At 35.7% G+C, this 21,090-nt stretch overlaps 1 protein-coding gene across 4 annotated transcripts in view; it reads right to left on the bottom strand.

Moving 5' to 3' along the window:
- Positions 1-21,090, bottom strand: part of SLC41A2 (solute carrier family 41 member 2) — a 63,063-nt gene that overhangs the window by 11,708 nt on the left and 30,265 nt on the right. Inside the window, exons 9-11 of one of the 4 annotated variants that reach the window (XM_059471713.1) lie at positions 19,994-20,125; positions 18,957-19,105; positions 7,574-9,180 (exon numbers count right to left, since the gene is read on the bottom strand). In XM_059471713.1, coding sequence (XP_059327696.1) covers positions 8,995-9,180; positions 18,957-19,105; positions 19,994-20,125 — 467 coding nt within the window. In that variant the 3' untranslated portion in view covers positions 7,574-8,994. The other 3 variants (XM_059471716.1, XM_059471714.1, XM_059471715.1) reach the window with 3 other exon arrangements.

The following is a 21,090-nucleotide window of genomic DNA, read 5'->3' as shown; positions in this document are numbered from 1 at the left end:
TGGACAGAGGGAGGGAGCTGGGGGCTTTACAAAATTGAAATCACTTGCATACAAACCCAGAAACTTCCATTTTTGGGGTAATGGAGTAAGAAATGGCCTCTCTGCACAGCCTTGGGTGCACAGCTTTTGTGTGGTCTCCTTCATTGCTTGTAAGATAGTGGAAAGAAAAGACCAGTCTCTCATACTGCCACAGAGACTGAAAAAACTGGATTTGCACCAGTGAAGGAAACTTGAAGATCTGTCCTTCTGGCCTCAATTTTTCCATTAAATAACCCCAAATTTACAAAATCCCTTCCTATTTATATCCAGCAGCTGCCCCGTGGTACTGGCCTCAGGAAGCTGCTGTAGGACAGGAAGCTGGCAGCAGCAGGGCTGTGGGCAGCACCCTGGCACTGGGAGATGGATAGGAGCACTGCAGGGTGTGACAAAGTGACAGGATCCTGCACAACTGAAGTGTCCTCTGGCCCAAATAAGAGATTAAGTCCAGTAGAGATGATGCAAAGTTTGAAGAAAGACTGTTCCTGTGGTAATAACCTGCTCCCTGTGCAGGCATGAACTCCAGTACTTCCAACCTTTGTTTGGATAAAAACACGTATCATTTAATTCCATCATAATTATAAAAGAATTTAAAATGTGGAGAATGGGAAGGAAAAGAGAAAAAAATCAAGCACGTTCAGCCAGCAGCAGAGCAGCAATCAGGGCATATGCTTGCCAACCAGCAGCACCATGCCTTTCTCACTAGCTGTATTACACATCACCACGTACCAGACTCCTGAAGCCACACAAAAATAAAATATCTTGCTTTTCCAGTTGCACCTACAACTTTGCCAAAGATTGAAATTTTTGAAATATTAGAGTCTGGTTTATTCCTCAGGGCACTGGAAGACGTACCCAAATGCCACCTCCCCAGACTGCAAGCTAATCAATTTTATAAAATCTATGTTAAAAGAGTAAAATCAACTTCATCTTCTCTATTGGCATGACAAGAAGCCACCTGTTTCCCCTATTACTTGAAATGTCACTCTACTGTTGTGCTCGAGCCTCTGGACTCTGAGATTCAACTCACTGTCAATAAAAACCTTCTGCTGGCTAAGTCAGAGACATTAAGGACCTACAGTAGTGACTTCTTCATGGAGGAAAACATATAGAAAATATTATTTCTTTATACATTATTTAAAATATATTTTGCCAATATCTTAATAAGATTACTGATTGTGACATTGACTGTCCCTATTTTTTTTACTAAAAGCAACCTGAGCTAACATTCCTTTAGGAGCACACATCCTAGCACTATGCAACAAATGGACAGAACATTTTGGAAAATGAGACATAGCACTTGCAGTAAAATTAGGTGAGTTTGAAAATCTCATTTCAATCAGAGTTTTTAATTAAAAAACAAGCAACCAGCAAAGCTGTTTTCCTCAGTCAGAGAAAAAAAATCAATCCAATCAATCCAAAGTTTATTCCCCGGTTTCTCTTTTTTTCACTAATACATAAAGCTGTCAGGGTAACATATAGCTGAGTGATAACAGTTTACCCATTAGGCTTTGGCTTGTTCTAAAAACTAGAATTTTACTGTGGCAATTCATGCCTTTTTAGCAGAAAGAGGTCTCTGTGCTGTCAGCAGGTATTTGCAGTCCTACAATCAAGTCAAAATCCGCAACCCACAGCAACCCAAATTTCCCATAAAAGCTTGTGCAAATTCAGGGTTTAACCTTTATCTAAGCCTTTCTTAGGCTGAATTTATTCAGACTTCCTTTAGCAGATAACTATTCTAGCTAAAACTGATTTAGTTTTATGTTTGAAGTAGAGGGTTTTTTTTAAAAAATGATTGCTCTATGAATTAAATCAATCACTGCATTTTTTACTATATTTTAAACGTCAAGGAAATTAATTTAGATAGAAAGGTCAAATCAGAGCAAGCAGCCATGCTGTGGAGAGACAACCACTGTGTCCAGATAAATGCTGAGACCTCCACTGAAGAAAAACAAAACATATTCCTTTCAGGAATAACAGCTATTCATGATTTATTAAGACATTTGCCTTCAGTTATATGGAAGGACATAACAACTTCACTAGCTTGAATTAATTTTACAATGTGCTTTTCTAGTTTATCGTAGAAATGTTCCTGCTCTGTATGCAATATGATTTTACATGCTAGATGTAGAATTCCCAAAGCAGCTGCTTTCAAAGCCTCCCTTTTTCCCTTCGAACTAAATCCACAATTTTTTCATGAAAAAAGTTCTTGGAGTCAATGGTGCAAAGATTAGAAGGAAGCACAGGTGAGTGCAATTCAGGTGAGAAATTAAGTCTGTATAGCTGTGGAAAAGCGGAAATAGCCCTCCTATTCCTGGTCCTGTGTTGGAAAAGAAATTCCAGATTATTCTGTGGCCTTCAGAGGCTTCCTGCAAACAGGAGACAACTGAGAGCATACAGAAAGGTGAATGGGTCTTGCCTAGTCTACAGAGTTGTAAGCCATATCTTCCTAAAAGCAGAAGAATAGCGGGGGAAAATCTCCTTTTATGTGGGGCAGGAGTTTTCTTTATAGGTATGGACAGGAGAAAATGGATTACAAGTTGATATCCTCAGATAAGGATATCCTTAGATAAGGAGCAGGAGATTTGACCATGACCAGAAAAAGACAAGATAACTAAAAATGAGCTTTTGCTGAACAACACTTCAATTCCATAATATGACAGAAAACTGTATGCAATGTAGTTAGAGCTGAATGAGAATCAACAACCAAAAAGGTGAACATTCATTAGTTTTGTCTCATGTCATTGTGAGAGAGTTCCTATGGTAATAGGATCTCTTTCTCCTGCTTGTAATGCATGCTAAAAATATTTCTTTCTCTTAGAGCCAGTCTAAAAGCTACACAAATTCCAGAGGTATGTGTGCATTCACCAGCGCTTTAATGCCAAGGCTCTACAGTCAGGCTCAAAGCAGGGGGTTTATTTCTCCCTGAGGGGTCAACGCTGTTGCGGCTCAGTCAGTCTCATGTACAGGGCACGTAACCAGTGTGGGGTCTAACAGAGCTGCATTTCCTGCACTTTGGCTCAGTAACTTTACAGTGCTTCCAAAAAGTTGGGGTTTTTTTTAAATGAAGCAGCTTTCTAATGTGGTAATATAGCAAAGGCCAGCTAGAAGTGAAGCCAGGGAATAAGTATGTCTTTTTGGATCTGAATTCACAAAGAACTTAGATCTTTCGTTTTGGACAAATGACATGCAGGTTTTTTAGAAGTTTCTTTTTTTCAAAGGCCTTGCTGTCTGCTCTTACAGGGGGACCACAGTCCCCATACACGTGTGGGGACTTACATACTACCATAGTACTTAGTGGCCTTACTGGGCTGGGACTAAAGAAGCTGCAATAGCAAAGCATGAAGATGAAATGAATGAAAGAGATAGAGCTGATCAGCCAATCCTCATGTATCAGACAAATACAGAGCTTGCTTTTGTCTCCAAATCATCCAAACTTTTGTCCACAAATTGGTACCTGAGCTGATCCCAGTTACCTAAATGTGGTCAAGCTGAGAAAGCTCACTTGGATTCTGGAAATCCTCCAAACTCCAGAGGTACTAATCTCTTTTAAGTGAAAGCTACCCTTCATCTCCTTAGAACCAGAATTAATCAGACATATCTGTTTTCCTTTTTAGCTAGTAAAAATTGGTTCATTCTTCAAAACAATTGGCATGAAGTATGTTCTGATATTACTCCAGAACTCTGGATGCTATAAGGTAATAAAATAATTAGTTCTGTCAGCACTGAGAGAACAGAAACAAAAAGGGGGGAAAAGGGCTTTGGATAATTTAAAGTTAACCATAGCATGAGGATTCAGAGGAAAATAGTGGATGATTGCTTCTCAAGTACAAAACAAGTATTGTTGTTCATAACTTTTGAAATACCATTCAGAATGTCAGATTTATTAAAATACTATTCTACTGTACATGGGACAAGGCAACAGTTAATTTGAACCAAGAAGTGAGAGAAAAAAGTTATTAAACAGACAAAATCTTTTAAAAGATCCTATTCATAGTAAAACTTCAAATGTAAATCTGAGAACTTAGCATTATTAAATCCTGAGGATCTGTTCAGAAAGTGTCCACCATATAATTAATTCAGGATTTCACTTGCACCCCATTTCACTTGCAAAAAGTGAATTTAGAATTAGAATTATTCAAGGAAATTCAGATTTAGAATTATTCAAGGAAAGCACTTCCTCTACCTCTTAAGACTTTAAGCAGCTCTTGAGGAGGAAACAATCTCCCAAAAGTGCAAGTTGAAGAATGCTAAGTAAGGAAGAAGCATACTTCAAGTATAGTTTGGACTGAGAAATAAAAGCAAAAACAGAGGATATGATGAACTAGCCTGCATATTAAATAAATAACTAGCAGGACTTGAAATCAAGACATTTTTTTAGCTGCAGAGAAGGTAAAGCCCACCCAGTCCAGCCAATGCTGAATGACTCCTGCTTTTGAGTACCCACCCAATCTTGTATATTTAGTAAACATACTGGTTCTTAGCTTTAACTGTGAATTATTCATGTATTGCTAATATTGGATTCCCCAGAGTATTCATGCACAGCATGCATGATGATCAAATTTTCATTAAATTTAACCGAAAGACTTTCCTTTAGGACTATCAGAATGAGGCTGTAATGACAAAATACACTTTTTTCCCCTAGTTCTTTACTGACCTATATACAAAAAACACTGTTTATTTAACTTCAAATACATATGAGAAAATTATAATCCTAAAGATTACTAAACAACAGACTGAAGTGATTGGGAATGGATTAGAAAACACAAAACAGTGTATGGTATCACAAAAAATCTAGTCAAAGAAAGAAAAGAAAAATCCTACTAAGAGACTTCACAGCACTTCCAGTCCTTCTAGTACTGTTTGTGAACATTACCTTACTTTTTCCAAAGAAGATTATAATTCAATTATCATATTCTGTTGCCATTTTCTGCACCTCTAAAGAGAATATCTCATTTGCAATAGAAATTTTACCATTACAATAATAATAAGGAATTTCCAACACTTCATTTCACAGAGCACTTATGCTACTGTTTCATGACTTGTGTTCTGAGGCTATTCTTGCATTTAAGAGAGCTTTTTGTGACGCTCACAACTGAAGCAGCAAATACATTAAAAAGATGATAGGTCTCATTTTGAATCCTGATTCTGCAAACTGTACTGCATTTGTAAAGCCTTAATCCTCATGCTGTTCTAATCTTTATATGAGAAAAGTCTAATTTTGTTTGCAAATTGTAAAAAGGAGGGAAATTCATTTTCTGCTCACCAGTTTCTCATCAATATTCTAAAAATCCCAGTGAAATTAATATATTAAACATGGGAGTGGGAGATAATTTTGCCAATTAAAACATTACAGATTAAGACAAGATGTACAGTAATGCTGTAAAAATCAAAATATTGATCTACATATGTTAAAAGAAGAATCCTCCCTTATATCAAACAGCATAATAAAGCAGAGGAACAATCCTGGCTATATAAGTACTCTAAAAAGGAGTTGGAGTCATTCAGTAACACACTAGAATGATAATTTTCAAAGCATTACACAGGAAAAGAAAACACCTATGGTATGAAACACTACTGACTCCACATTTAAAAGCTGCACCTGACTGTACTTTACAAATAAGATTATCCCTTTTCATGCACACTCACAGAGCCATTGAGATGGCCACAGAGTCCTTCAGAATGGAAAACAACACACATTTCAAATAACCTGCCTGTAGTTCTACTCCCCTTAGAGATATTTCTGAAGTAGAGGAAAAAAAATAACAGACAATAAGAAAGGCCAAACAAGACCACCCCAAGAGTTGCTCAGCACCAGGTTACAGACAGTAACTTGTAAGGCAAACCACCTGCAGCTTCTGGCTGGTCTACCTCATCAGCAGAATGAAAATGGAACAAGAAGTTCCAGGAGGAGCTTTAGGATGACCCACAACTTAAAAGAGGTGAATGAGCTGATAAAAGCAAGAATCGAAGGAAGTGCTCCATGCTGACTCAAAAGCAAAGAGATGTGAACCAGCCATAGCCCTACTTGGGCAGATTATAACGGAAGTTTTGAAAGAATCTTCTGGCGCCTGAAAGGAGGAAAGGACTTAATGAATTTTAACACCAAGAGTCATCATTTTATCTGCAAGATTATAAAATATGGCTGTTTTGATAAAAAGAGACAATAACATCTCAGGATGTCCCTTTCAATTCTATGTTTTAAGCGGTACAAAAAGCACACAATTTGTCTCTGACAGAATTTCTGCTAACATTTCTTAGCCACATATGAAGTAAAGTAATTCACTATTACTGGGCTTTTTTAAAAAATCAAGTAGGTGGAACGCTGTGAAGAGATTGACTTGACTAAAATTAAAATTGGTTAAGGGTGTTCAGCTTTTGAGTACTTGAAAAAATTCTCTGGTATCCAAGCACTCTTTTGTGCCACCTCCCATATTATCCTCACAGCTGGAATACATGAAATGTGGTAAGAGTTGTTTGCCTTCTTAACACAAGGTAGCAGACTTTGTGAAGCCTCTAAGTCCCTAAAATGCTCCTTTCATATAGGAATCAAACCCCTTGGACATCATAGATTATTTATTCCTTGGTTTTCTGGACATCAAGGCTTTTCCTGTTTTATCAGTGTCGCACTTCTTTCCTCACAAATTCCTCTTTAATCATATGTAAGAGCATTCTTTTTTTCTCCCTCACTTCCACCCCTCCCTAAAGTATCTCTTTTTACACCTCTTCCCTAAATCCTTTCAACACAAGTTATATTTTTCTTCCCTTCCTGAGAAACACGTTTGGCTGTTCCTTTTAATTCTTTTCTCCAAATAACTTCCTTCTGTTTGCTCTTGCCTCTAATAATGAATGCTTTGTGAAAGTCTGCACCTTTTTCTTCCCCACAAAATGGGTTTTACTCTCTCAACCATGCAATGGACTGTCCCTTTTTTGAACTAACAAATTTTTCCATTATACTTCCCCATCACTTATTGTTTTCAAGACCAGATAATTTCAGTCTGGCAATACACTTCCCTTTTTCAAATTTTACTTGATTTTACTCATGTAACATTTCTTTCCCACTTTGATGATCTAAACAGTCACACTGTACCAACAGTTGCTTATTTACTGGAGAAATATTTAGGATACTAATCACTAAGGATACTGCCATACTACAACTCCCTCATGCATTGGATGAGACAAGATCACATGTATCTCAAGAAATTTTAATTTTTAAGAATCCTACAATTCATTTAAAAATTACCCTAAAGTCCAGTAACTATAATAAGTGCATGAAATGTCAGTTGAGTTGATTCAGATGGCAGTTTTAACAAATACAAAAATTTGCGTCTATGGCTGTATCAAAAATAATTAACCATTGCTGGAAAAAATTGAGTTTCTTCTATTCCATTTTAAACATTTTAATAATATTTCCTGCAGTGCTACATACAAGAAACTATTTTAAATAACATTAATACAAATTTTAAAAAAGTCAGGGAACCTAAAGTTAGAAAGATTTCATCTTTCTCTCACATAATAAAAGACATAATACATATGATTCATTCAAACAACTATATTATAATAACAGTAAGAAAATGCTTAAATAAAAATATTTAAATGAGGGAGCTAAAATTCAGGCATCTAAAGCCATCTATAGGCACTGAATAGCTGGTTTAATTTTCAAGATTGCAAATACTTTGAACTTCCAAAGAGTTGAAGGTGACCAACACATATAGAAGTCCCATTAGCATTTATCCATGTAATCTACTCATCTGAGTAGGTCCATCAAATTAAAAAGCATTTGTATACATAAAGCAGATGACTAGTGTTTACAAGATTAAACTATATGCTGATATATGGATTCAGTTGTCTTATTTAAATCTCAAAATTTAAAACTTTCAATCACAACAGTTAAAATACAATTTGTTTATTTCATTATGCATTTTGGATGTGTGCAGTAGTCTTCTAAAACTTATGCTGTGAGGAACTCCCAGTAGATTTTAAAATAGAGCAACTAGTACCTTTTTTTTCCGATATGGCAACCAGAGTCTTCATGATCAATGTATTATTTGAAATATTCAGGTCTAAAAATAAGAGAAATCATTGAGAAGCCATAAATTTCCTTATTGACTGTATTATTTGCACAGCTTGAAAGCAGAGATTTCTACTCAGAAATTGATGACATAGGTCTGGAATTTGACGTGTAACTTCCTAAGGGCCTATAAAAGAAACTTCATCTTTTATACTGCAAGTTTAAGCAGTGATCAGTATATACAGTTAAATAAACACCTCTAAATACTTCATTAAAATCAGGATACTGGCCATCACAACACCATTAATATCAGTTAGTAAAACATCTTTTCAGTTGCTAAATGAACATACACATTTCAACACAAGGAGTTTTAACCATTCACCCATTAATAGTGACCAGATCAGTGTCACATTATTATTTGCCTTTTCTATTTTTGTTCTAATAAATCCCAACAGGAAAATAATTAGGTTCCTCATTTTAGCACAAAGAAAACAGGCTGAGTCCTGCAGACACTTTCCAAGTGTCTAATTTTATAAACGCTGATAGTCATATTCTTCTACAGAAAATAAAGCCTGTGACAAAATGTGTGGACAATAACAGTCATTATTGGTGTGTCAAGTCTACAATGGTCAGAGAGCTGCAACACTGAAATTGCAAGGTAAGAACGTATCATCAACTCTTTAGGCAATTTAAAACTTGATGAAGGATTCATCTGCTCTTTATTGTGTCTACTCAGATATCTTCAGCTACCTCAGAAAAAAGCTCTCATGTACTGTAGTTCCATCCAAGTTTTTAAAAGCAAACCAAACTATAATAATTAAGGCTGTTTTATGTCTGTGTCAACTGGATTTACTTAGACCAAAAGGAACAAAGATTTTGAGGACCCTCAAGTGGAGTGAGCAGTCTTGTCAATATTCCAGGAAAAGTCACTGCATCCATTGGAATAATTAGTCACCAACATCACCATCTCTGTCACCTATGAGCCACAGAAAATGAAAACCTATAGCTAATAAGGCAGTTCCAAGCAGATCTCCCAGTGCAGTAAGATAAGGGATAGAAAAACTATCGGGGTCTTTTCCTTTTTTCCAGAAGTGGTGCACCATCCAGTCAGCAATCCACAACAAAGTAAACACCTACACAACATCAAACAAATAAAATCTGTATTATTATCCTGTAAGTTACATCAAAAGGAAGTCAATAGCCATCATTATTGTCTCCATACTAGACCAAAGTGTTGCATACCATTGCTTTTCAAAAATACAAATAATTAATATGAATTAATTCCAGATAATTAAAGTGCTGCACAGCCAGGGAGAAGGAGTCTTAGACAATTTCTCTCAATCACAGGCATTGCTGGAAGGAACATACAGAACTACTGAAAGCATTTTTTACCCAGACTATGCTTGAGGACTTCTGAAAATGGCAGGAAAAGCCAAAAAAGTTCCACCAAACACACAACTGCATTTCTCTTATAACACATCACTCTGTAGAGAGAGAAAATAAGTAGGGCTTTGAGATAATTCAGAATCAAATCATGTTGCCCCACATGAACACACTCAACCCAGGCATAATTCCTGTTTGGACATGTCTAGTACTGAAATCAGATGTGATGTAAAGAATAACAGGTCAAATTAACAACAGTTTCACCTGGGTTGTGTGAACTGCAAAAAATGGCCTAGAATCTACTTTTATGGCTGAAAAACCACCTTCAGCCCTTCTGCAATAAGGCACACCTGCAATGAAATTGTCACTCCAGGCTGAATTTTTCCCAAAGTAAAAGATTTAATTCCCATCTGTGAATGTCTGAACATTTGAGGGGCTTGATCTTCATATGAAAGATATGCATAATGATTAACCCAATTTTAGAAAAGAATCCTTTTAATGTTGCACAGCTGTATGATAGGGGATTCTGGTTCAGTGGAATCATGTGGCATGGAATGGCACAAGATGAATGGAGAAAGGGCCACTGAGTTTCATTTCTTCTTGTAGCCTCTAAGGAGATGCTTAAGTTGAAATAAATTCTGTATTTTAGGTGTTTTTAGTTAATCAGATCTTTAAGAAGGGTAAACTTAAGACATGTACTACCATAATTAATTTTTCAAAACTCTAGTATCTACATTTAAAATAATGTAGGTATCAAAAGTAGTAAAAAGTACAACAATATTTTATTTACTAAATAATCAATTATCAGCATCAAAAGCATGCTTATAAATGCATACACTCATATAGCTGAAAGTACTATAAGTACAGCAAAATGAATATCATACAAATAATTGTGTTGAAAAAGTTTCTCAATTAATCCTTGCTTTGCAAAACTGTATGTTAAAATACAAGCCTGAATTTATAATTAAAAAAAAAAAAAGAAAAAAAGGGAGAAAGGAAGAGTATTTGCTTAATGAAAAATGCATGGCTTATTTATATAAATGTATCTTTTGAAAAGGGAACTCTGTAGTCTAAGCTAATTATGCAAGTCCTAGGTGCGCTGACTGGAATCCAAACAAATATATTTAAAACAGATGTTTTCTTTGGAAGACGACCAGATTCCTTGAGTCAGCTCCTTCTTCTTACAGAGGCAAAAAGAGGCCTGTTTATAAAAGATCCTGCACATTCCCATCTCCTGCAGGATGTGCTCAGAGGACGCTGCAGCGCCCCACATCCACAATGATTACACATGTTCCATTGGAAGATGGGAGCACCCATTCCAAGAAAAATATACACTGCCTTTATATAACACAACCAATTAGACATAACACACACACTCCATTTCAGATGACAGTATTCACTTTTGACTCTTAAAAATCACAACATGAAAACCTTTCAGTTGGCTATGTTTTCCATCCTGAAATTAGACTACAGTGTTAAGTGGGCAGTTTGGAAACTCAGCTTTTGTGAACCTTCCCAAATAATTTTTTTTTGCTGTATTAATATACAGGTGCACAACAAATAATGCAAATTATAACAAGTCTGCATTTTGTAAGTCATAAGAAAAATTTATAGCAGATTATATTAACTGGTGCTTGTAACAGTATGCTATGGCAATCAGGACTTTGTGCCCACAGATTAAGTTATGAGACTGCAGTTCCAGCCTTCACTTATTTTGGTGAAGGAATTATGCGATCATTCATCATGCATTTGCATGGCTCGAAAACTCACATACATTTAAGAATTATTTGGCTCAGTCTTTGGAAATGGTTACTTATTTGTTCACATTAGTATTTAATGCAAGATGGAATCGATGTGACTAAGACTTCAAGAAGATTTTGCTTCTCATCACTGTTAAGACAAGGCAATCAAAGTCATCAATCAAATGATTATTTTGGGGGAAAAATAAAATAAAGGGGAAAAAGAAAATAAGCACCCTACTATGAGTTTGCTGAATTTTTGAAAGAGTCTTGAATTCAAAGTGATAAGTGACTCATAAAGATCTGACAGATTAAAAAAAAAGTTGTAAAAGAGACATTGCAAGATGACACTTCACATTTTGTGAGATTTTTTATTTATCAGTGACAGATACTTCTGTCAGTAAATTGATGCAGATGGCACAGCAGTACAAACACTGCATTTCTGCCCCGCAGCCATGCTATGAAGAAGAAAGCCTTACTTCTCCCAATGGTAAACCAGCTGGTTTTGAGGGGAAAAAAACAAGGGATGAACATCACAGAAAAGCCTAATAATACAGTACAAAAATTTGATGTTTAGAATGAAATGCTATAGAAAATTAGTAGGAAAACTTGTAAATATATGCAGCACTGTTCAAGATATGAGCTGAAATTATTTAGCATAGAAATTATTTAATATAGAGTTTTCTGCAAAAAGGGAGATGAGTAGTAGTAGAATTATGAAAAAAAGCTCTAGGAATTCTTCCATTCTGAAGGATGAAATAATTGCAGGCTTTAAGAAAGGGAAAAAATAACCAAATATCTGTCTATATAAAAAGATCTGGCTAAGAAAAGAAAAGACACTCAATAGTCACTGATCAAGAAAAAAAAGGGTCCAGAGACAGGATTGCAAAAATACTAGTAAAATTCCAGATGTTTTAAAAGGAAAATCATGCTATATTATTATCGTTATTACACGGGAAAAAATCACAATCAAAAGAGAGGAAAATGAAACTAAAGGCATGATCAGACTTAGACTGCATTTCTAAAAATCACCCTTCGGTCTCACTGCCAAAAAAAGTCCTCAGAAGAAGCAGAATACAGAAATTAGAGTAGGAGGGAGGGGAAAAATCTTGAAAAATCCTAATGATGAAGAATCTAAAAATAAGGAATATAAGTACTCACATTATTTGGTACAACAAAGGATGGAAATTGAAAGTAATTCTTGATACTGAACTTTCTGACTCAAATCATGAATTTCAGATTGGAAGTGAAATAACATGAATACTTAAATATGAGTGAGCTTTACTATTTTGAAAGTTCAAATCTTATGACTGCAAGACTAGAAATGGGAACATAACACACTACAAAGCAGGTTTTTTTTCCTTTGTTATTGTGTACTAAATTTACTTTCATTCTTTCAAGGTCTTTAGATATAAATAACATGGAAAGTTAGGTGAAGAAAAGTTATTTTTGATCTTTTGCATGTAGTACATCTGTATTTTCTCATGAAAATAATTTCTTATGATTCCTAAAATGGGAAAAGACCAAAATTCTATTATTTAAAATAAAAATACATAACTCCTTCCAAACATTCTTAATACTGTCTAGGCTTCCTATAGCCTTATTAATAAGTTGCAGGATGCTACCATATTTTTATTGTTTCTTTCATCTGGAATGTCAATTTGTCATGTGGACATGTCAAATTGGATGCATGTGGATGCATGTCAAATTCACAGTGATAAAAGTGTAATATTCAAATGAAGAATATTTGTAAAACAGCATAGAATTGTTCAATTTTATTATTTACTGTGATAAGTGAATTGCAACACCAAGCTGAAAAATTAAACTGTTAAACTGCCTGTTGCTATTACTCATGATTCCACCTTAGATTTTTTCCATCTGAAGATGCATTACAAAATAGTTGCATTCTATTACCTTAGACAGGAAACACAGATGTAAATAAACTGAGATAATCTTTTTCAAATGTGTTTTAAGTCTCCTTTACTTTCAAAATTATACTGAATCAAAATTTACCCATAACTTCACTACGAAAAGATCCAGCAATTACTGGATAAGAACTCTTACAAATCTATGAAATTCAAATGTAAGTTTATTTATTTGTTATTTTAATTATGACTAAAAAATCCCATTTAAGAATCTCTAAAGACTACAGTGTTCTGACTGTCGTTCTCACCAGAGTTATGATTTAGGACTTCCAGTGGCTTTGACCCTTCATGAAGTTCATTTTCAAATTATGCATGACATGTCTCCAATTTTAAATGGCTTTTGATGAAGTAGTAACTGTAAAGTGCTTGTAGTAGATCTACACTGAACTCTCTGAGTTTCCATTTCTACAGCCAGAAATTTGTTGTCAGTGAACTCTCAGACTAGGAACAACACACATTTTTCAAAATACATTTTTCTGTATGATTTTTTCTGGTAGAGTATCTAGCATGTGTCATGTCCAGAGGGGACAAGTCACTGTTTCCTCCAAACATGCAGAGATTTCTTTTAATGCCTGGCTGCAAAGAAACCACTGAACAGCAAGCTTTTTCTTGTTGCTGTTGTTTCTGTTGTAGGTAAGTGGCATCAGCTCCTCTAAGGTATCCAAGTACCCAGACAGCACAGCATACACTGACGTCACCCTAAGACCTCTTTGAAGTAAAAAAAAGAAACCGCTTTAACTGAAGTTGTTTCTGAGTCAATTTCATTATATTGACCTAATTTTGTGGGAAGGAACTTTATTTTTTTTTGGATTTCATATTTCATATAAGTTTTTCATATTGTCATCCTGATTTCTTTGTAGCTTTGCCAGACACCCTGGTTTCACCAAAACAGTCCTGATTTCAGGCTGTTTCTCAGCTATCCGCTAGCATGTGTAACCCAGACCAGTAAGTGCTCTGGTATGCTCATACACAAGCACTTTGAGACCAGCCTTCTGGAGGCAAAAATGACAAATTCCTGCTATGACTTGGTAGGAGCTCGGCTTCTACCCCAGACATCAACATGGCTGGAAAGGAAGGACCTGTTGTACCCATGGTCAGACTCCAATGAGTCTAGCAAGTCTGCTTGTCATGCTGCAAGGAGAAAGCACTGAACATACAGAACTGTCCAGATTTGGGCTTGGCTTTCTGTATTTCCTTGAAATATAGTCTCTTTAGCAGTTATACGCTTCATCTTTTGGAAGTAACCTCTCCTGTTAGAAAAAGCAATATTTGAAATGCATCAATATTTTGTCTATAAACACAACCTTCCTTTTTTCTCTGTAATGTACAGTATATCCCACAAGCTATGTTTCCACATAAAAGAGGCCCATACCATCATTAGAATCCTCACATTGGTGAGAAATCTTAGACATTTTTGATGTAAGCAGGAAATCGTTATAAGCACTGCTGAATTCTTGGTTTTCTATTGCCCCAAACAGCCCTGAAGCACTGCAAAAGTGACTTCACAGCTGTGCACATCTGACCTTTCACTGGGTAAGAAGAATTTTGGAATTACTTATTTGCTTGGTAATAGCTCTGGGAATCTCCTATTGTTTGTTTATTCCCTGAGACTTTAACATAACTGTGTGTTCAGATTTGGTCAGTAGGTGTGAAAATTCCTGACAGGGCATTTTACTGGCTCAGTGAGAACACACAGAATAGAGGCTGCCTTTGAGCGCCCTGAGCCATGCACCAGGACTGACAGCTTGGCAATTCCAGTGCTGCTCTCCTTCTGCTGCAGCCTGACAAGACAGGGGATGAAACTCTACTTGATGCACAGCCTCATACAGAAAAAAAATACTTGTGCCTTTGTGAGGAATAAGAGGAGAACTGTTTCACAGTTAATAGAACCTTCATCAGTCAAATGCCATATTTTAACTGCATGCAGTGTGCTGGTGCATGTTTGTGGCTTGCTCTTGTAAGACTTTCAAGGAAAGAATTTTCTTCTTGAACACTCACCAAATCCAACGGCACTTTATAATATCATACTGGCTTTGATTAGGCACATTGGCTTGCCCTGATACTGTACAGTGCATTGTGTGAAGCACCCTGCATGCTTACGGGGTATACAATCCCCATAGTGCCTTTCATTGCATTTTCCTCTGGTGCTGCCATTCATAAACACAGAAAAGTCTCTTCACTACGGAGCTAAACCTTTTAGACTTCAGCCTAAAAGTTTTACCTGAATGCAGATTAATATAAATAATTGTGCAGTTTTTCCCCCTTTATGGAAAAATAATTGTGAAATCCCAGCCCCTCTCAAGTTAAAGTGAGTACAGCCTTGAATGTCAAGACAATCAATTTATAAATTTAATTGAAGAACATTTCAAGAATGTATATTTATTTAAAGATTAGAAACAGCTGTATTATTAGGGATAGGAAAATGAAAATAAAATTAAATAAAATGTTTTCTGGTTTTTCTTAAGCTTGGAAACCCAGAAGAGTTTCATTCACAGAGAATCAAAAAGAATGCAAATCATAGCTCTAACTACTCATATTACTTAAAATATCTTAATGTAATGATTTTTAGAAAAAAACTGCTTATTCAGGGAAACTGCACTTTGTTTTATTACACAGCATATTTTCAACCAATAAAAAGTGAATTATACTATTGATAATACATCATGGCATGTTAATTATTTAGTTCCCATAAATAGCTTATTTAAATGAAATGCTGTGGAGAAAATATTTAAGAATACCTCAGAACAGGTAGGGAGATAAGACGAAAGAAGCTGGTAGGCCTGGGTGGTGAAAAAAACAATCAAAGATGAATTTCATCAGATTTGGATGAAAATTAAACTATCTGACTGGAACTTCAGTGATGCTGCATAGAGCTTTCAATGCAAATAAATTCCATTTTTATCACTTTGGGATGGATAGTGTAGTTTACAGGCAATTTGAAAAAGTCTTGTTAAAATGTAAAATAGAATTCATATACATGTTACAGTTTTACTGTAGAAATAATGTAGGATTGCATAAACTGATAGAGACAGAGAAAAATATAAAAGGAATAATCAATATCTTTGCATTAACATTTTCTTGATTTTTTTCCCATTTACTCCAACATTCCATTTAGAGTTCTACATTTGCCATTTCTCTAACCCTTTCCTCTCCATTTTAAATAAACAGAGATGGACTGTCAGAAATAATAAACAGAATCAAAGTCAATTAACAATCTATTGCAGTCCACTGTGAAATATGTCATTAAATAATTTAACACCTTACAATAGTCACTTGAATTTTAAAGACAGAAAACTAATTTAATTGCTGTTGTTATTTTTTAATTTAGCATTATTTTTTAACATAGTGAGGAAAAACCTACATAGGTGGTATATTGCCATAATAATTTTTAGCAACACTTTCTGGCCCCCAGCTCAATACAAGTAAGGGATGGCAAAGGTCAAAACAGTGATATCAATATTGTATTCTGCTAAATTATTATCTACCACCTCAAACACAAAATATCCAGCTTGTAAGCAGGATTTTAATTTTTTGACATCCATTTTCATGTATCTTCCACGCAAAGTGAAAATAAATCAAAGTGCAATATATTATAAAAAAGAGAATGCAGATCTCTCACTGCTCAAAAGGCTGTTAATGCATTTAGTTTGTTGTTAATTGAAATAATACTACTTAGCTGTGAGGCTTTTCAGTTTTACAGAGGAACTGGTAAAGCTCTCACTGAGAGGGCAAAAATACAAAAGAATTCAGGAAAAATAAGATCAGTAGCTGTTAGGTTATGCCAAAATAAATGGCAGATTGAAAACTGGTTTTTGCTGTTTGCAGACACATAGATGTTGTCACTGAAAAAGGGAAGAGGAATGAGTACAAATATTTAAGTGCTTTCCTTGAGACAGGAGAAACTTAAAAGCATGAAACTGCAGTATGGAAGTACTTTGGACCGACAGGTAAATAAACTGTGATGAAGATTTAAGGGTTAAAGCAAGCATCATCTCTCTGAAAACTAAATCTGCTCTAATTAGAGATATGCAACACTACAATAATCACTACTAGAGAAATGCCAGAATAATCCAAATGGGGAAAGGAATCTATTAAATATTTCCAGGTCTTTAAAACCAAAGGGTTTCAAATTGTAAATATGTCAAGACCCATGAGAAGTTACAGTTTGCAATACTGGTACTCAGTTTCCAAGTAAATACATCTCAGATTGCCTTTTATGACTAAAGACAGAAGATAGAGAGGAAAAAATAATCCATAAAAGGGAGCAGGGGAAAAAAAGAGAAAAGCTCTATGTCTGCTTTCTTGGTGAAAAAATCAAGAAAATCAGGTGTGGCCTGATGTACTGCAATAGACATACATGACTAAAATCTGAATACTCCAATCAGATCCTGAATTAATGAAAATTCAACTTTACACCTGTATACATGCTGCTGCTGGATTTAAATTACTATGTCATTTGAGAGTTCTGCCATAATGCCTCAGGTTTTCAGGTGAAAACCTGAGATTTCTGCATTTGTCAAGTCTTGCTGCTGAAGAAATTATCCCTAAACATGCTGTGATTGCAGTTCAGTGAGCAGGAGAACTGGATTTATGAATTCAGGTTGATTCCCACAGGAAATCTTGGAAGTTTAATACTGACGGGAATCACTCTGCAATCTTCCATTACCAGGGGCTGTTGCCCCAACCCAGACAGAACAGACAGAGTAAAGGAATAGCATCATTTTCTCAGGAAAACACATTATAAAGCAAGTAATAAGGCTGGAAACTAGGAATATTATATAAGAAGGAAATGAAAACTAATTTATGTCTTTTGGTATGACACTCTCACTTGCAAAGGTTGAAACATTACCAGTCATGTTCTACCAGAAAGGTATAAAATTCCCCTGTAAAACTGTAACAGTTTTTGAAACCTGTCCTTATTGAGATAGCAGTGTGAAAAAAATAGGACAATTCAGAACATTAAAAATTATCATTTCATTAAGTATTGACCTGTTGATAATGTCATTGTTTGTTTTCTAAAACTTAATTGGTCACATTTTTTTAAGTAGCACATATATTTAAATTATGGATATTGCAATTACATTTCTACTGTGTAACACAAACAGTCACTTTTTGGTTTTAAGGTGTAATGAAACATAATAGTTAATTCAGGCAAGTTATACCTAAAAATTAGGTGTGACTTTAATAAAATATTTTATTTTGTATTAGTGATTTCTCAAAATGAAATCATTTCACTTTAAGACATTGCTATTTCAAAAGGCATCTTTCAAGAACTGCCCTTGCTGGGTATGAACAGACCATTAAGTAAAACAGCCAAATAAGGTAATGACGTTTGACAATTAATGCAAGTACAATTTCTTGTACAATGTTTGCTGTCATATTAATTTAAACTAATAAATATTAAGAACACGCCAAGGAAGCTGTAATATTTTCATCTACTGGACTATGTTAACTAAAACAGTAACGTGAACCACTTTAGGAGATTTTTTTAACAGTTTTCCTCAATTTTCATTATTCATAAATGCTACCTTTCTTTCTTTCCATTTCCCTTCCCTTCTTTCCATTTCCCCTCTAGTTGATTACAATGATGGGGGTTTAGATGCAATGGTTCCAAAAGCAGGTGAAAAATACATGACAAGGAGATAATGCAGTCAAGTATGTTCTGCAAAGCACTCACAACAACAGTACACCTGTGTAAACTGTATATTTGTGCAGATAATCAGCTAATCCAGAACTGTGCTGAAAGTCTCTATTAAACCACACCTTCTTGTACCCTTCATAAGATTTCAGATACCAGAAAAAAATTATTTTCTTCAAGAACTTGATTTTATACAAGCATTTGCCAGTTGTACTTATTCTTACCTGTAGCAGAGCTGCCAACAAATAGACTGCTATAAAGATGGGGGTTAAGGAAGTATGTCCGCTTTTCATTAAGTGGATAGTGTACAAGAAAATCAAGTGTCCAGGAATCACCAAGAGAAGTAGAACTTGGGCTGATTTGTTATTTACTCCTACAATAAAAAAATAAAAATAAAAAAATACAACATTTGGTTAAGCTCTTCAATTCCTATATTTAGATTTTTATTCATTTCAGTATAAAATCTCCCATTTTTGGAATTCCACAGCATTGGCTACTGTGAAACAGGAGGCATTATTTTCCACTAAAAGACTCCTTGAGGAATTTCACTGTCTTCCAGAAAAGGTAAGCGGAGCCCTTCTGGAAAAGGGTGCAAACTGCCTTCATTCTGTGCACATGTAATACCATCTACATTTTTGGAATTCCTAAAGTCTTACTAGTAAAGAGGATCTTTTGGACTCCATATTCAAGACATCCTCAAAAATACCTTATATTTCTAGAAAGTAATCCCACATTTACCACTTTCACATCTGTTTCAATTCATTTAATAAATATGGAAGTGTAATACACGGTGGTGACACATCACATTTAACAACAGTTACTACATCATTAGGAAAGTGGGAAAGAGAAAAAATGGCAAACTGGAAATGGAAAGCAGGGATTTGGCTTAGTAATTATGTCCGTTTTGCCCTAACAGGAAATTGGTTTGAAGTTCTGAAGGCAGACAAAACTTGGGAGCAGGTAGAGAAGCTAAGGAAAGTTGAAGGCTGAAACCTTTCTGAGTGGTTATCCCGGCGTCCTGCCTCACCAGCCTATTCCGGGGCTTCACGCTTCTCTGTGCTCCTCTCTGCTAATCCATCCCTCCGGGAGTTTTTTGTGATTCTCACAGGCAAAAACAGCTGCAGGTAAATGAAACTGCCAAGCCTCACCCAGCCTTTGAATTGCACACAGCAAGTTCAGTTCATTGCCATTTCTCACTAGTGATACAGTTTGGCACACAGGGATAAAGAGATGTGAGACAGGATTTTTAACTCAGACATACCTGTACCACAGTATGTTCTGCATGGGTAATAGCAACCCTTGGCCTCCTCTGGCAGCTCTCCAGGAATGCTGTGTAAATGGAGGTAGGTAGAAATTCTGCTGGCTTGAATAGCTACTAGATTGCCACCAATACCTGAAATGCAAAGGGAAACCAACGAAAAATGTTCAAGTATTTTTTTCCTCTAGCAGGCAATATTTTTGCACATTTACCAACTTCCTCTGTGTTTATCACAGTACCTTGCAAACAAAAGCCAAAATGAAAAATATCTTTAGAATGTATATTAGTTGTAGACAGGCTGCAAGTCATTAAAATCAGTCCAAAAAATGTGGGCTACAGTTTAATGTATCACTGGGAATTTGGAGATCAGTTTTGAACCATGGCAAGATCCAAAAGGTTCAATCTTACACTTTCTCATAGGTGAAACTCTTTTTTATCACTGCCTCTTCTTTGGAAACACCTCTTGGATGACCAGAAGTATGACATAGTTGCGCCACTGCTGGATTACCTCCGCAGGGGAGTATTTCTGGCCAGGGTAAGTATTGAAAGCTCACTAACACAAACATAAATGCAGATTTCACACACACGACCACAGGGCCAGAGAAGGCTTCAAGAGTTAATATATTCATTCCCCTCTGACACAAAGCATGAGTAACTATAGCCTTCCGCCACTTTTAACTCAGGCTGAAAGAGCAAGATGAATGTCTGAAGAGCAGATTGTTAAAAGAATGGTAGTGATAGAGATTCTAGTTTCTTTCTGAAAAGGGGCAACATGTACAAGTTGTACTGGCAGAGTATTCACCTCAATATAAAAAATAAATCTGTTAGGGTGAGAAAAATTCAATGGAACAACCACCCCAGGGACATGGTGGAGTCCACTTCACAGGAGATTTTCTAGATGTGACTGGAGCACGTGCCAGAAAATCTCAGCCAGGCTGCCTTTCTCACATAAGGTTGAGCCAGATGATATTTCGAGGTTCCTTCCACTCTAGGCTGTTTCACGTCCTGTGAATTTTTACTTCAATGAACACAAAACTAAAACAACTTGTTATATCCACACTGCAGAGTGCAGTAACATGAATCCCTCCTAATATTATACT

This window comes from Ammospiza nelsoni, chromosome 5, assembly GCF_027579445.1.
Source record: "Ammospiza nelsoni isolate bAmmNel1 chromosome 5, bAmmNel1.pri, whole genome shotgun sequence".
In the NCBI taxonomy this organism is placed as follows: domain Eukaryota; kingdom Metazoa; phylum Chordata; class Aves; order Passeriformes; family Passerellidae; genus Ammospiza; species Ammospiza nelsoni.
This window is presented reverse-complemented; position numbering and strand designations above follow the sequence as displayed.